Source organism: Pezoporus wallicus, unplaced genomic scaffold (assembly GCF_028554395.1).
Source record: "Pezoporus wallicus isolate ANWC-B61680 ecotype Strahan unplaced genomic scaffold, APGP_CSIRO_Pwel_v1 contig_13057, whole genome shotgun sequence".
Taxonomy (NCBI): domain Eukaryota; kingdom Metazoa; phylum Chordata; class Aves; order Psittaciformes; family Psittacidae; genus Pezoporus; species Pezoporus wallicus.
Window position 1 is genome coordinate 610,269 of NW_026640978.1, and position 16,275 is coordinate 626,543.

At 59.8% G+C, this 16,275-nt stretch overlaps 2 protein-coding genes across 2 annotated transcripts; one reads left to right on the top strand and one right to left on the bottom strand.

The window, feature by feature from the left end:
- Positions 1-1,610: 1,610 nt before the first annotated feature.
- Positions 1,611-5,134, bottom strand: SNX11 (sorting nexin 11). The gene is made up of 7 exons (XM_057421426.1): positions 4,739-5,134; positions 4,298-4,346; positions 4,088-4,174; positions 3,636-3,736; positions 3,348-3,446; positions 2,969-3,181; positions 1,611-2,232 (listed from the first exon to the last, which is right to left on the bottom strand). Exons 1-7 carry the CDS (start codon positions 4,906-4,908, stop codon positions 2,100-2,102), a joined length of 852 nt encoding a protein of 283 aa, XP_057277409.1. The 5' UTR covers positions 4,909-5,134; the 3' UTR covers positions 1,611-2,099.
- A 1,461-nt stretch (positions 5,135-6,595) lies between these two features.
- Positions 6,596-15,713, top strand: CBX1 (chromobox 1). The gene is made up of 5 exons (XM_057421447.1): positions 6,596-6,666; positions 12,915-13,090; positions 13,587-13,764; positions 14,589-14,683; positions 15,347-15,713. Exons 2-5 carry the CDS (start codon positions 12,951-12,953, stop codon positions 15,489-15,491), a joined length of 558 nt encoding a protein of 185 aa, XP_057277430.1. The 5' UTR covers positions 6,596-6,666; positions 12,915-12,950; the 3' UTR covers positions 15,492-15,713.
- Positions 15,714-16,275: the final 562 nt, after the last annotated feature.

A 16,275-nucleotide genomic window follows, 5' to 3' on the forward strand; every position in this document is an offset into this window, starting at 1 on the left:
CCCCCGGGGGCCTGATCCTGCCCCAGCTCCACCACCGGCATCCAGCGCTGAGCCCTTCCTGAGGAGGAGCTGGGGCCACAGCAGCGGAGCGGGGACGGGAGGAGGCGGCTTTGTGCGGGTCAGGGCAGGGCCCCCCCGGCGCTGCGGGGGACGGGGGGGGAGCTCTGCCCTTTGTCTGCAGCGGCGGCAGCGCCAGCCGGGGGGGGCTGCGCTGTCTGGAGCGCATGGCCCGGCTCCAAGCCCTTGTTGTGGCAGCAGCAGCAGCAGGAGCGGTGCCAGGCAGCGAGGGCACAGGGAGGGGGGGCCATGGCCTCGCCTGCTCCGGGTGGGGATGGGGACTCTGCGTGCTCACCCCATCCCCGTGTGCCAGCACCCCCTGAGCCAGGGACAGAGCCGGCCCCATGCATGGAGAGGGCACTGTCACCCCCCAGAGCCCTGCATGGGGCCCCAGGCAGGACCCACAGCCCCTGGGGTGGGGGGTACCAATGAGCAGGGCTGGGTGCTCCCCCCAGGCCCAGCGCTGCAGAGCTGATCAACCCCACTGAAAGTAAGTGGCTCTGAGAGGCAGCAGGGCTGCAGCCCTGAGGCGGGGAGATGGGCTCCGGGGGCCCTGCGAGGAGGCAGGAGAGGGGACGCAGCCCCCATGGGCTGCCCTGCCCAAACCCCCCTTCCAGCCAGCGCTGGCTGGCTCCCGCTGAGGTGGCGAGTGGAGGATGCAGCCGTTCCAGGCCATGCTCATGGGGCAGAGTGCCAGGGGCAGGATAGGGCCCTGGCTGAGGGCACGTTGTCTGCATGAGGCTGTGCACAAAGGGCACGCGTGGCCCAGGAGCGGGTCCATGGGCACATCTGGCCTCACAGCTGCACCATTTGGAGCTGCACAGCTCATGAATAACAATGAATATGCATGAGGGGGGCAGCCAATGGCTGCCGAGCGCCGGCAGCTGCCACCCTGTGCCATGAACTTCTCCTGACATTTGTTTTCCCAACCCTTCCTGGTCCTTGGTGGGGGGGTCAAGACTCCCCCAAAGCCAAGCCCAGCACCTCAAAACTCACCTCAGGGACCCCTCAGCCCTGCCTGGGTCCTCTCTGCTGCCCAGGGCAGGATCAGCCCCATGGCGAGAGGTGCAATAACCCCCTCTGGGCCCTAGAGCCATGGCTCTGCACTGAGCCGGGGCTGGGCTCAGCTGGCTCTGCCCATGCAGCGAGGCCAGACACTGCCACCACGCAGCCAGTCCCTTCCACTTCATCTTTATTTCAAGTCAGAGCACGTCGGCTCTGCCTTCACCAGTGCTGAGAGGGGAGGAAGGAGGTGCAGGGGAGCACGGGGAGAGGCAATAGGAGTAGCAAGAGCCCGAGCGCTGCTGGACGCTGACCCTGAGGCAGTTTGCATGCTCCTGCTTTCCCAGCTAACTGGATCCTGGCTGGGAGGATGCCCCATGCCATCAGTGTGCAAGGAAGGAGGCTATGGAAGGGGCATCCCCTCAGAAGAGCAGGAGAGAAAAACCTCATTCGCTTGCCCCATGCTCATCTCTGCTCATCTCTGCTCATCCCAGTGCAGGCAACCTGCAGGGTGAGCTGTGCCAGGAGGACACAGACGCAGACACGGGATCTGCATCCCACGTGCGGGCACCAGCCCCAGGCGCTGCACAGCGTGGCTGTCGCTGGGGACATGCAGCTTCCCCTGCCTGCAGTATGAGGGGAACACAAGGGACTAAACTGCAGCGCCCTCCCCTGTTCCACAAGGAAAATCCTTCCTCCGTCATGCTGGATGTGAGCCAGAGCATCCCCCCCAACACCCCAGGCCAGGGACACCCCAAGAACACAGAGCCCCTGAGCCCTGCTGCTGCTCCAGACCGAGAGCAAAGGCCATGGGAAGAACAAACACGGGTTGCACTAACCACTACATCTCCTCTCCAAAGCGGAGAGCGACAGGAACGCACTGCCTGGGGACATCAAGGACAGGCGAGAGCCAGCAGGGAGAGAGCACGGGAGCCCCTGCCCCTGCAGAGCCCCAGTCCCTCCATCCTGCCCAGCCCTGGCTCGGCCGCAGTCCCTCTTCCAGCGAGGGCTGCAGGGCAGGGGGAGGTCTCCAGCGCCGGTTACTGCTCCTCATGCCCTGCTCCCAGCGGCTCCTCCGGGCTGTCCGAGTGCGGCTCGTCCATGCCGAAGTCGCTCCAGTACGGGAAGCTCTCCAGGCAGCTCGGCCCTTGAGGGCTTCCCAGGCCGGCACAGCTGGGAAGAGAGGAAGGGATGTGGGAATGACGCAGGGCTGAGGTGCCCGCCTGTCTCCAAGACAACGGCTGCCTCCCCGGCACAACCTCAGCTCCCAGCCGCTCGCACGCAAACCCCGAGCAGCAGAGGGGGAAGGTGCCAGCAGGCAGAGGCAGCCGGGGCTGCAGCCCCGAGGGATGGACAGAGCCACCCTGCCTGGGTACCAGTGCCTGGCCCTGCGCTGCTGCTCACCCCCAAAGCCCTTCCTGAAGCCAGAAGGGCTCTGGTTCAAGCAGGTCTCTCCCTGGAGTCCAGACAAACCCCCCAGGGAGATGCCTGATAAATGCCCCAGCAGGCAGCAAGCTCTGTGAAGCTCTGATGGGCACAAGGAACTGCAGAGCCCACTCATGCTGGGAGGACGAAGGCGAGATGCACAGAAAGCTCTGGAAGCCTCCAAAGGCTCCTCACTCTCCAGAGATTAAGGGAGGAGAGAAGCTGAAGACCTTTGTAAATCTCAGCTTAAGGTCTGAGAGACCCAAGCTCTTTCCTTGCCCACGGCCAGGGCAGGACACCCTCCTGGTGTGCAGCACAGGAGGCTGCTGGTGACAGCCCAGGTTGCCCAGCTCCGATGGCCTAACCCCCAGGGACGCAGGGCTGGGGAACACGTGCTCAATGCATTCCCTTAAGTGCCTGGGACAGGGAAACTCCAAACCATGCAGGGGGCTCCAGGCAGCTCCTTGGCTCGCTCCTGCCTTACCTGCCCTGAAGGTCCCCCCCCGGCAGCAGCGTGGGGCGGCTCTCCTCCTCCTGCACCCAGCCACAGTTGGACATGGCATAGTGCAGGATGGCTTCCGTCACCGTCTGCGGGCCCTGGCCTTGCACACACGCCTCTATCTCGGGCACCGAGAGCTGGCTCTGCAGGAAGAGGTGCAGGCGGCTGTCGGAGAGGAGCACCACGTTCTGCACCACCCTGTGCACACAGAGAGGAGGGCGGCTGAGGCGGGAGCACCACGGGGTGCCCACCCCGCCAAGGGGACGCAGCTCCACTGTCACCTCCCCAGGCAGCAGCCCCGAAGCCCGGCTGGAGCAGCGGGTCCTGTGCCCTCCCCTCCAGCCCTCAGCAATGCTCCACTCACTTCTCCAGGAACTGCTGCAGGCCCTGCCTCCGCTTCTCGATGAACTCATCCGTGCTGCCCACGAAGAAGGTGGATTTCCCGGGCAGCTCTGGGACAGGCCTGCAGGGACAGAGCAGAACCACATCACCCCGGAGCAAGGAGACACGGGGGGCCCCAGGAGCTCAGCTATCCCATGTTAGTGCCTGGAGTTTCTATCCACATCTGTCCCGAGTTCACGGGGGTCAATGGGAAACGGTGTCTGGCTGCAGGAAGGGGAAAGGAGGGAGAGCAAGGCAGGGGCATGCTTACACCAGGCCAGCATTCTTCTGGAGCTGCCTCCTCAGCCACACGAATTCACGGTACCGGCGCCGCACACACGAGGTCTTGGCAGTGAAGGCCTTGCTGTTGGTCTGCGGAACAACCCCAAAACATGGGAATAATCCCCATGACATGGGAATAATCCACATGCTTGAGGCGCAGCAAAGCAGAGGAAGGCAGGAGCTTGCAAGCACAGAGCACAGGGACTAAGGGATCCCCTCGAAGCAGTGAGGTTTGGAAGAGCTCAAAGTGCCTTGAAAAGCTGAGCAGGCTCCAGGGGAGAAGCTGGGTCTCAGACCTGCACAGGAGGAGGGTGCTGAGGGTTCCCCCTTCAGAGCCCCTTCCGTCCTTGCTCAGCACAGCCACCCATGGCCACACAAACGCACTCAGGAGCCTCACGACCCAGCTCTGGAGCTCGCCCCTGTCCCACAGCCACAACTCACGTGGAGGAAGATCTTGTAATCCACATAGGAATTCCAGGAGCCTTCATTCTGCACCCGAGGGTCCTGGACACGCACCGTGGTCAGCTCCTAAGGCACAAGCACTGCCTGAGGGGGGGCACTGTCACCAGCTGCCCCTCAGACCCTGCCCAGCACCCAGCACCCCTCGCCCCAGCCAGGAGCACAGAGAGCCCAGGTCAGAAAGGTTCTTACTTCCTCTCGGTTCTCCAACATCCTAAAGCCAGAGCCCAGCGGGAAACATCTGGAGGGAGAAAACAGAAGGATTTAGGAAGCCAGGTTCAACACATGAGGGTCTCACAGGGACTCTGCCCCTCTCAGCATTGTCCTATCCCGTAGGCAGCTCTCCAGCCCCCATGGCCACACTCTCTGCCTGCTCCTCTCCTTTCAGTCACCACATCAAGAGGATGCATTCAAGCCCACAGTGAAGAGAGCATCCAGTTCCACCACTGTGTGCTCCTGCAGGACTTCCTGTTCTGCACCATCATCACAGCGCCAAGGCTTGGAGGAAAGGGGGGGGGAACAGCAAGATAACCCCCACAGCCCCAAGAAAAGCACAATCCAGCCAGTGGAAGCCTTTCAGAGAGGGTCCCTCCCACCCCACAGACACCTTGTGTGCACACAGAGCAGGAAGACTCGTCAGGGGGAGCTGGAAGACCAAACATATCCCATGGCCTGGCTTCACCTCGGCTGTGGGATGGGTTGGAGGCGGTTTTGGAGCTCCTGGGCTGAGGCAGCAGCACTCTGTGCTCATGGAGCAACCCTTCACCTGTTCCCCATTCCTGGAGCCGTGCCTTTTGGGCCATGGGAGCTGCCAAGTGCCAGGCAGCACTGGAGAGCCAGCCTTTATTTATACGCTCAGATGCGAAGCGAAGCTCTTGTGAAGACAGAGCTAATTTTAGCTGGGACACGGGGAGGGGCTGAGCCACAAACCACGCTGGAAAAATCCCGCTCCACCGGTTTGCAGGTGCTCTCCATAGGCCTGGAGCCACCCCATCCCAGAGCACACAAAGCCTTAATGGCAGCAGAGGGGAGCTTGGGGCTAAGAGAGCAAAGAGAGCCCCGCTCTGAGCTGCCTCCCAGGAGCTCAATTCTGTTGGAGCTGGGTCAGGCCGCTGCTGTTCCCAATTGGAGCTGCAAAGGGGGAGGGCGAGGGGAACCTCCCAAAATAACCCCCAGCCCACGCCGCAGCACACGTGATGCTTCCCCTGGGGAAGGAGGGGAGCGCAGGAGCCAAATGTGACACCAGTGAGTCACTGCTCAGCACGGGAAGAGGGGGAGCTCCGGCCTCCCCCGTGCTGGGGGCTCCCAGCCAGACCCAGTCCAGCAGCAGGGCTCCACCATCCTCTTCCCTGGGGATGCTGCCGCCCATCCCGTTGCTTTTAGAGCTCCTTGTTTTGCGTAACAGCCCTGGTGAGATTAAAAATGCAGGAGGGAGAAGAGGGAGCCACAGAAGTTGCCTAATGGCACAGCGGAGGGTTGCCAGGAGGAGGAATTCGCTCTCCCAGCTATGGAAAGGTGCTCTTAAGAACAGAGGGACCCACAGGGAGGAGGTGGCTCCCTGCAGGCAGCGAGGAGCCAGACAGGCTGCAGGAAAGCAGGGCTCAGGGAGTCCGAAGGCTCCCATCTGCTTCCATGCAGAGTTGCACCAAGAAACGTGTGATCTTATTTATGCCTTATTGGGAGTTAATTGATCTTAACTTCATAAATCAACTTACACCCAGCGCAGGAGGCAGCTCCCAGGCAGCTTTAAGCAGTTGCACCAAATCCTCTTTCAAGGATTCTTTCGAGCCTCGGCCTAAGGGACCCTGAGATACGTGGCTGGGTTCGGTTTTATCTTCCTCCCATTTGCGTTTCAGTGCTCCCAGGTTGAGGCTTTCAGGGTCTCACAGGGAGAAGAGGCGGAGGGCAGAGAGGCACATCCCATGGCCCTGCCCAGCACGGCTCCGGATGCAGTCCCCCGCGCTCGCACTGCGGACAGAGAAAGTGACAGCTTTTATCTCTGCCCTGCTATCTGCTATCTTCCTGCTGACTCAGACACGGCCTTAACAGCAGCCTCCATCCCTCTGGAACAGCGGGACCTGCCTGGAACGCCCTCTCCTAACCAGCACACACCAGTGGCAGCCCAGAGGCCCCACTCCAGCCCCATGTCACGTCCGTCTGTGCCCGCACATCTCTGCTCCAGGCGCCTTCCAGCCCCACGGCAGCCTCTGCATTTAGAGGAACGCCTCGCAGAGCTCCACGGCACAGAACCGGGAACGAGCCCCGTCTGTTGCTGCTTTTGCCCGTCACGCTCGGACAGAGCTGCCCACAGCCGGCACCGGAGCGGCTCTCCTGACGTCGTTCCCCCATTTAGGAAGGAAGAGGCTCCCCGTTAAGATGGGTGCCCCAAACCCAGGCCCCGCTGCCCACCGGGGGGTGGCCCCAGCCAGCCCAGCGCTTCGAGGGAGGCGGACGGAGCGCGGCCAGGCCCGCGGCGACACGGAGCGGGGCCGCCTGCAGCGACACGGAGCGGGGCCGCCTGCAGCCCCTTCCCTCGGCGGCGGTTGGCGGGGCTGTGCAAGGTGTGGGGAGGCCGCGGGCGGGGGTGGCGCGGGGGGGGGGTGTGGGGGGCTGAGGGGGGGGGGTGCTGTGGTAAAACCGGGCGCTGTGGGGGGAACCGGGCGGGAGGGGGGGGTGAAGGCGCTGAGGTGGGGGTGAGGGGGTTAAAGGGGGTGTGTGTGGAAAGGGGGGGGCTTGGGAAGCGCTAATGGGGATTTTGGGGGTGCTGGGCCCCTCAAAGAGCGGGAGCCGAGGGGTTGGGCCCGAGGTAAAGCGGGGCCCGGGCGGTGCTTGGGGAGCCCCCGGCGCTGGGGGCTTTGGGCGGAGGAGGAAGATGGGGGCTGGTGCGGGGGTCCGGGTTTGGGGGTGGAAGTGTGCTTCGGGAGCAGCGTGCCCTGCGTGGGGAATGGGGCGCTTGGACGGGACGGAGGAGCCGCTGCTCCCTGCGGGACTGAGCCGGGAAGGAGGAGGAGGGCTCCGGGCTCCGGCCGCGGGGAGGGGAGGGGACGAGCGGCCGCTTTTGGCGGGGAGAATGAGCGGGAAGCGCTCCGCGGGCTGCGGGAGGCCAGGAACGGGATGGGGCTGATCCCGGCGGAGCGACCGCGGGGGGGGGGGGGGGAGCCCAGCGTGGGGCTGGAGGGAGGTGGAGAAGGGACGGTTGTAGCTGGAAGCGGGGGGATGCAGCAGGAGCTGGTGTTGGGTCAAGCCCTGCTCTCCCATAGTGCGGGGTGAGGGTCTGGGCAGCTCCTCCGGCTGCTTTTTGGGAGCTGTGGGATTCAATCCACGCTTGGAATGGGAGTGGATAAAGCGGCTGGGGGGAAGAATTAGGGCTTGTGGAAAGGGAAGGTGGTGGAGCCAAAGTGGGATTCGTACCTGTGTGGTGAAGGAGGTGGCGGATGTGGAGCTGTCCCTGGAGCTGCTGAGAGGGCAGCAGTGGGGTTGGGCTCGGGGCTGTGGAGCTGGTGTGGAGGAGGTGGCATGGGGGCTGAATGGGGAGGTCTCAGCAATGGGGCAGTGCTCGGTGATGGGTTTGGAAGCAGCAAGCGCGTATTGTCCCTATGAACTGAGGGATCGAAGTGGGAAGGGGTTTTCTGGCTGCCTAATTCCAGGGTTAAAAATCCCCATGTATTTGAGAGGGGAAGGTGTTTGTGACGGGATAGAATCATGGAATGGTTTGTGTTGGAAGGGACCTGAAAGCTCATCCAGTTCCTCCACACCTTCCACTAGGGCAGCTTGCTCCAAACCCTATCCAACCTGGCCTTGCCCACTGCCAGGGATGGGGATGCTCGGGATGAAGGGATGCTCCATTGGTTGGTGACCCGGGCTCGGTTTCCTATCAGTGCTTGAGATCCTGGTAGTGGGAATGATGAGAATGAAGATGTGGCTGCTCCAAGCCCTGCCCAGCGCCAGGAAGAGGCAAAACCACCCAGGTCTGGGAGCGCAGGCGGGCAGCACTGGGGAGATGCCCCTGGATGCGGCCCCAGAGTCCATAGGGATGAAGGTTGGAGGGGAAGGCGCTGCAGAGACCTGGGGTTGCTTGTGAGAGGGACACAGCACGGTGTCAGGGGCACTGGAAAACCAGGAATTCCATAGCACTTGGGGCAGTGCTTTCCCCACAAAAGGGAGCAGAAGAATGCAAATCCCTGCTCTCATTCCCAGAGCGTTTATCTGATCTAGAGGAGTTCAGCGCTTGTGTCCGCCTCAGTCACATCATTCCTGGTGGTGTGACGGGATTTCTTCCCTCGGGTTCTGATTTTCATCCCTCCTGTTGCATGTGTGCTCCTCGGAAATGCAGAAGTGCTTTCTCTGCTGGATTGTGAACTGAACTGGGAATGATGGGGCTGAACTGGAAGCTTGTGGCTTTGCTCTCAGCTCAAAGGCTGGAGCTTTCCCTTCACCTTTCCAGGCCTGTTTCCTTGCTCTTCCCAGCTTCTGGAGAGTGGAAGCCTTAAAGTGCTGCTTCCCACTTCAAAAGAAAGATCCCTTTCCCTGGCGCGTGCAGGATGCGCTTGGCGTGCTCAGGAGTCTTTATAGAGACGAGCGGTCGCAGCCAAGGAGGGAGGCAGGAGGAGGAAGCGTTTTAGGTTTAAAGCTTCTGGAAGCGGAGCTGAGCCGTTGTTAGTCCTTGAAGATGCAGCCAATGAGTCTGTGCTCAGTGAAACCTCGGAGCTTTCTTCTTAGCCTGCTCTTCCTTTGCCTTTCTGAACCTTCTTCCACCGCTGAGACCAGCACCAGGCATCCCAGGAGGCTGTGGGGAGAGCTTCCTGATTTCCAAAGGCAGTGTCCTCCCCACGGGGCTGGGTGCTGTTCTATTGGTACCAGCATCTGACCCACACTGCTCCCATTTCCCTGCTAGCACAGGCTTCTGTGGCAGCACTGCCTTCAGCCCCTCTTTCTTCGTGGCCTTTTACCAGAGGCTGAATCCTTTTCCAGTGGCTCAGGTCTGTCCTGGACCCTTTTCCCTTTAGCTGCACCAAGAAGTTATCCTTTCGGTCTCTCCCTTTTCTGCTTTCCTCTTCCCAAAGGCTTTCAGCTTTGCCTTGAGTGTTGGGGAAGAAGCAGGAAATGCAAATGGAAAGCTTTGGCAAAGGCCCATCCTGAATTTGTCTTGAGATCCTATTTTTTCAGCATGAGCCAACTTTATTTCACACATCAAGTATAGAAGATTGAAGCTGGATTTTAGGCAATGTACAACTGATGAGATCTCTCTGAGGCAGGACTCACCCAGCCCTGAGTCCCATAGACACGAGTCTGCTCATGGCAACACCGTAGGAGTTGTCTGTCCTCCCTAAGAATGCCCAGGCAGAATGCATCAGCTTCATCCTGCACCTCTGGTGTGAGATGTGTGCGTTTGCAAGCTCTGGAGACGAGGGAGCAGAGCACGGGGTGAGTCTTCCCCACGCTGCCTTTCCAAAGAGATGGAACTCTCCCACCCCAAACCTCTCCCACTTCCTCCAGGGACCAGAACCCAGCCAGTGCTTTGGGTGCTTTGTTTTGAACACCTCAGACTGGAGGCTTTGGATGTTCCTGAGCACAGGAGGCTGAAATCCCTGTTCCACAGCAGCATTTCTGATGTGGAGGGTTTGGGGAGCAGCTTTGCAGCTAAAGCCATGAGTCTGTGCTCCCGGGGGGGCCGAGTCCTTTTTCTCTTGCACTGAGCTGCGTGTTTGACTGCAGTGCAGCGAGAGGCCTGTGCAGCAGCTTCCCTCCGTGCTGGCTCTGTGCTTGCAGCAGCAGCGCTGTGAGCTACAGCTCGGCCTTATCCCCATGGATATCCCTTTATCCCTATGGATATCCCCTTATCCCCTCTGGTTTGCAGGCTCCAGAGGCAGACCCACACGTTGTCCTGTTTGTGAGCAGGCATGAGGAGCTGCAGAGGCAGAGCAGGGCTCTGCATGGGGGTGATGCTGGTACTCCGGGGTGTAAATGCCCCCAGTAGAACCAGGGCAGTGCCTGCTGGAAGGAGCAGGCCCTGAGTGAGTGTCTGGGGGCTTTGCAGAGGTTGCTGCCTGCCAGATGCTTGCACTCGGGTTGCTGCAGCCCTTTGCACTGGGGTATTGGTCCCTCCCCTTGGCAAGCTCTTTCTCACAGCGCTCCTGGCCTTGGATTTGCATCTTTTGCCACAATAAAATGCTGGATCTGGACTATTGCATTGCTCTGTTGCCTCTGTTTCCCTTTCCACGCCTACCTGTCCTACACCACCTCGAGCTTCAGCAGCTCCCCTCTGAGCATTGGGGCCAGACTGTACCGTTAAGCTCTTTGATCCTGTGTTGCCTTCTTGGGAAGTTGCCCAAGTGGCCCAGGGATCCAGCCGAGCATCCAGAGGTGCCTTCAAAACAAGTCCATCTCCAAGCAGAAACCACAGCACTTTCCACTGAAGTCTTCGTAGAATCCCAGCCTGGTTTGGCTTGGAAGGGACCTGAAAGCCCATCGAGCTCCAGGTGCCTGTGTCCAGCCTGGCCTTGAACACTGCCAGGGATGGGGCAGCCACAGCTGCTCTGGGCACCCTGTGCCAGCACCTCAGCACCCTCAAACAGAAGAGCTTCTGCCTCATTTTAATCTAATCTAAGTCCCTTTGCCTGCAGCTGAACAGAAGTGGCTGCTGAGGGAGGGGGAGCCTGATCCACCCCTCTGGGCCGTGCCAGGGTTTATTTGCAACAGCATCTTCATGGGGACCTCCTCAGCTGGAGCACACTCTGCCCTGGCCCCTTCTCCATAGGAGGGGAAGGATCCTGTTGGTGCCAGGATCTCAGCCTCCTCCTGGAGGCCACCAGTAAAAGCAAAGCAAGGGAGATCTCTAGTGCTAAACATGAGCAGAAGGAGGAAAAGGCTTCTGATGCAGAGCCTGGGCTCAGTGAGCACCAAGCACCTCCTGATGCCAGCACCCACTGTGGCCTTGCCCTGCAGGGGGAAGATGGAAGATGTCTGTCTGGCAGCAAGCGTGGTCCAAGTATAAGCACATCAATCCAGCTCCTGCCGAGCTGGGAGGTGCTGCTTCTCCCTCTGCACTCTTTCATGCTCCTCAGCTGCCTTCAAGCCCTGTCTGTGGGGTAGCAGCAGAGGTGGGGTGCTCTGGGGTGCACTGTGCTCCCTCCCATCCTGTCTGCTGTGGCTTCTGCTGCTCTGAACTGGTAACTTTGGAGCCTTTGGGCCTGGTTTGAGCTTTCTCCTTTGATACCCCAACAGCAGCATCTTGTGCCCCAGGGAGCTCATCCAGCTGCACCTTGAGAGCTGGGGGTGCTGCTGAACCCTGGCATCTCCTTCAGCCAGTGTGGAGCTGCGGGTCTGGGCTGAGGTCGAAACCCAGCCCATTTCACAGGGATATTTACTAGAATGAGTTCTGTTCTAGAAGGTTCGTGCTAAACCTGAGTGGCAAAACAAGAACGTTCCCAGGCAGGGAACGTGTGACCCTTTGCTTGGCAGAAAACAGGGATTTTCCTGGCATTTCAAAGGAGTCCTGTTCCTCAGTGCAGCAGGGTGGGATCGGGGCGGGGGGGGGGGCTGAGGTGCAGGGCTGGGTTTGGGTGGTCTGGGTCCTGTTGAAAGCTTCATTCACCAGGGGCTCTCTGTGACAGCAGAGATAACAGATGGGGAGACCTGGACCCTCCTGACCCTTTGGTTGGTATCAGTCAGTGCAGCTCCAGTGTGCTTGGTTCTCGGGAGCAGGGGCTGGTGATGAGATCAGGGTCTTCAGCCTGAAGACAAAACCCTTCCCAGACGCTCACTGGTGCCTTGGCAGCGGCGCTGGGACCTTCTGGTGTAACTGGGAGCAGGCAAGAAGTGGCTGGGGAGCATTTGCAAGGAGCAGGGGTGCTCCTGGCGGGGCCGAGGCGGGCGCTGCCAGCAGCAGCAGCAGGGACGGGCTGTCCCACAGGGGCTCTCCCTGCGCCGAGCTGGGTTTCAGCGGGGAAGCGGGGCCTCTCTGTGGTTTCTGGCTCTCTCAAGTGCTTCCTTGCAGGCTGGGGAAGTGCCCAGGCTCTGGCAGGGGCTGCTGCTCCTCTGCAGTCCCCAGTGTGTGAGTGGGGAGCGGAGCTGCACCCAGGGCTGCCCCATCACGCGTTACGTGCATAGCTGCAGCCACTGCCCAGCAGCACTGGACATGCTGGCAGCCATCTGACTGCCCAAACAGCCCGGAAAGAGAAGGAAAAAGGCAAAAGAGTATTTTGGGGTTGGTGACTTGGATGAATATCCCATGTGCACGTGCATGGAGCAGCAAGGAAATGAACGCAGGGAGCTCGGCATCATGGCTGTGATGTGTTTTGAACTTGGAGTAACTGTTTAGTATCTATCAGCAACGTGCTGCTATCTGCCTCCCACTGCCCCACAGCTCTGCAGATGCTCTCTGCCACCGCGGGCAGGGTAGAACTAAGCTGAAGGGGAGGTCAGCAAGGGGAAGGAAGAGGAGAGGACAGGGTGAGGGGGACATGAGGGGCTCAGCAGGGGAAGGGCAGGGTTTGAAGCAGTGGGGTGCTGCTTTGTTCCTGGAGGCCGATGGGCAACACATGAAAGCAGTGTGTTCGAGCCATGGGGTGCTGAAAACAGGGACAGAACATGGGTGGAATCAGGGAGACCAAAAGGCCAAGGCTTCAGATCAAAAAGACTCCTGCTCGAGCCTCCTTTTGCCTTTTTGTTATCTGCTTTGGATGAACCTGTTTGCTCCAAAGCAGCATTCCTGCTCTGTGCTTTGTCTCTGTGTACCCAACACTTTGGCTGCCTGGCAGAGGCAAACCTGACCTTGACCCTAACACGTTGGTTCCCTCTCCTCCCTTAGCAGCGTCGCCCGTAAGCTGAAAAACTGGCCAGCACAATGGGAAAAAAACAGAACAAGAAGAAAGTGGAAGAGGTTTTAGAGGAAGAGGAGGAGGAGTATGTGGTGGAGAAGGTCCTGGATCGGCGAGTGGTGAAGGGCAAAGTGGAATACCTGCTCAAGTGGAAGGGCTTCTCAGAGTAAGTGCCTCCCTGCTGCTGCTGTGGGGTGGGTCTGGGCTGCTCCGGTGCGAGCATCTCCTCCTGGGTGGGAGGCTCAGTGTCCCGCTGCCTCTCCTTGGCTGGAAAGTGGAGCTAAGAGGCCAAGGGCAGCCCTAAGGGTGAAAGCAGCAGTGCTGAATACCTCGAGCTTTAATCAAGGTGCTGAGAGCACGGCCTGGGTGAGAAAGTCCTGCTTCTGTCTCACAAACGTGCCCTGGTGGGGCTTCTCCCCTTAAACCTAGTGTGAAACAGGCGCCCGGGAAAATGCGTGGCATTTCTCTCCTGAGAAGTGAAATAACTGCCCAAGCCTCTGGCATCCCTGTCTGGGTCAGGGCAGGCTCCTGCTTCCCAGGGCCAGGACACCCGCATCCCCACTGCTGCTTCTCAGCATCTCCACTGGGTGACCGGATGCCCCTTGGCAGGGAAAGCTGCAGCAAGCAAGGACATAAAACTAAGCTGTTGTCTTGGATTGCAGTGAAGATAACACATGGGAGCCAGAGGAGAACCTCGACTGCCCAGACCTCATTGCAGAGTTCCTTCAGTCCCAGAAAACCGCACATGAGAGCGAGAAGTCCGAGGGGAGCAAGCGCAAAGCGGAGTCTGACACAGAGGATAAAGGGGAGGAGAGCAAACCAAAGAAGAAGAAGGAGGAGGTGAGGCTGGGTGGGCTTTTCCTGTGCTCACCTCCCTACCCGTACACTTGGCAATGGTGTCTGGGAGCTGGAGCAGCCACGCTCCCAAAACCTCGCTCCAGCTGTTCTTAGTGACCTCAGAACCAGTCCTAGCACTAAACCGAACCAAATGGGTTTAGAGCACCAGGTTCTCCTGAAGAGCAGCACAAGGGGGGAAACAGGAGGTAGGGGTTGCCTGTTTTCCCTTGAAGAGGGAGAACAGGATGGAGCAGAGAACCTCCTGCTTCAGGTACTCGTAGCTGCTTGGGAATAGGGGTGGTAAAAGGCTCTGCAGGCTGGGTTCATCCCAGGAGCTGCTGGGTCTTGGCCAGCACAAGAGTTTGACCAGCTTTAGGTCCTCTGCTTTAGCTTCAGCAGGACGCTTCCCCCTGGACCCAGCAGGGCATCCACTCTGCAGCAGGTTTACTCCTGAGTGATTTTCTCAGTTGCCTGCTGGCCTTAGTCATTATTAGCCATTATTAGTCATTATTAGTCATTGAGCTGAGCTCTTAGGCAGAAGCTCTTCCCTGTGAGGGTGCTGAGGCGCTGGCACAGGGTGCCCAGAGAAGCTGTGGCTGCCCCATCCCTGGCAGTGTTCAAGGCCAGGTTGGACACAGGGGCTTGGAGCAAGCTGCTCCATTGGAAGGGGTTGGAGCTGGAGGAGCTTTCAGGTCTGAGATTCCATGATTCTGGTGTGCACATCTGACCCAGCCTCTCCGAGCAGCCACCGGTGTCCCCTGGTGAGCAGAGGCAGGGCTGTGGCTGTCCCTGGGGGATGCTGCAAGCGGCATCTCGTCTCTTTGCAGTCGGAGAAACCGCGAGGCTTTGCCCGAGGATTCGAGCCCGAGCGGATCATCGGTGCCACGGATTCCAGCGGGGAGCTCATGTTCCTGATGAAGTGGTGAGTGTGTCTTTGTGTCTGTCACTTCTTCACTTATTCTGTGCCAGAGAGGGAAGGACCTGCGCCTGGGGAGGCCCTGCTACCTGGCATGAAATCTCTGGCGATGGCGCTGCTGCCTGAGGTGACCCTCTGCGCTGAGGCTAACGTGGATGTGAAACGAGCAGGTAGGGCCCTTGGGGGTCGTGTGGCTCTTTGAGATGTCCCCCCCCCTGCAGCAGGCGCGAGCTTGGGGGAGAAAGAGGGGCACGGTGTCATGGCCCGGGAGAGGAGAGCCGTGACAGCGAGCGTGTCCCCTCCGGCTGTAGTGACACAGGGCTTGTCGCTGGTGCAGGTGGGAGCCAACCCAGGCAGGCGGAGCTGCGGGAGCCCTTGGCTTTTGCACCGTGTTGGAAGTCCAGAGTGGCAGGGGGCAGGGCCGCAGCTTTCACTCGCCTTCTCCTTCCCCATCCCCGACAACGCAGCGCTCAACTCACGCCTCGGTTTCCCCTGGGCTCCCGTGCTGCTTCTCCCTGCTCCGGAGCCACTCGGGAAGGGGGCACTTGGATGCCCCGAGCACCTCGGGGACTCCCGTTTTCCTGCTGCTTCTTGAGTCCTCTCCGGTCTCCGTTTCTTCCGCCTCCCCCTCCGCAGCCCCCTAACTTGCACCTCTGCTCTGGCCTGTAGGAAGAACTCTGACGAGGCCGACCTGGTCCCTGCCAAGGAAGCCAACATCAAGTGCCCGCAGGTGGTCATCTCGTTCTATGAGGAGAGGTTGACATGGCATTCCTACCCCTCAGAGGACGATGACAAGAAAGAGGACAAGAACTAAGCCCTGGCACCCGCTCTGGCCAGCCTTTGTATAAAGATCTGAACTGTGGGTTTGAGCAAGAGGGAGAGAACGCAGCTCTGCTCGGTTGGGAGCGTAGAGATGGCTGGAGAAGATGCCCTTTGAAGAGACCAGTATGGTTTCTGTGCCCTGCAGCTGCTCAACTGCTTTCTGCAGCTTCATGCTGTGTACAGATTCCAAGCAGCCCGACTCAAGGGGGGGGGGGGGGGGATTTGGAAAGGAAGGGCAGGGGGATGCTGGGGTGGGAATGAGGGGAGGAAGTGGGGTGCTTGTTTCAAAGCTGCCTATTTCGCAGCTTGGGGGAGAGGAAGCAAAGCCCCTTCCATGAAGGACTATCCCTGGTGATGGGTGGGCTGGGGAAAGGGAGTGCAGATGGATACTGCTTATTCTTCAAAGACCATCTCAGCAACCCACAGCCTTCTTCCCAATAGTGTTAACTCTGCATTTTTACGGCGTAGCATGTGTGTAGGTTTTTGTTTTGTTTCCTTTCTTCTCTTGTTTCTTTTGCTATTTTACTGGTGTATTGGTTCAAAGGGGGGGGGGGGGGGATTTGGGGAAACTGGTCTCTTGTTTAACTGGGGAGGGAGGGGGGCGAGGTCTGGTGACAACGTTCCAGATCGTTTCCAGCTCTTTTGTAGAACATGAATTCAGAACAGAGAAGCAGAATAAAGGCAGGGCTGGTGGGGCGGGGAGGAAGAGCCCAGCGCTGGGGGCAGAGTGAGGGAGGCAGGGACACTGTGAATGTCCAGCTCTCTGGAGCCAGGAT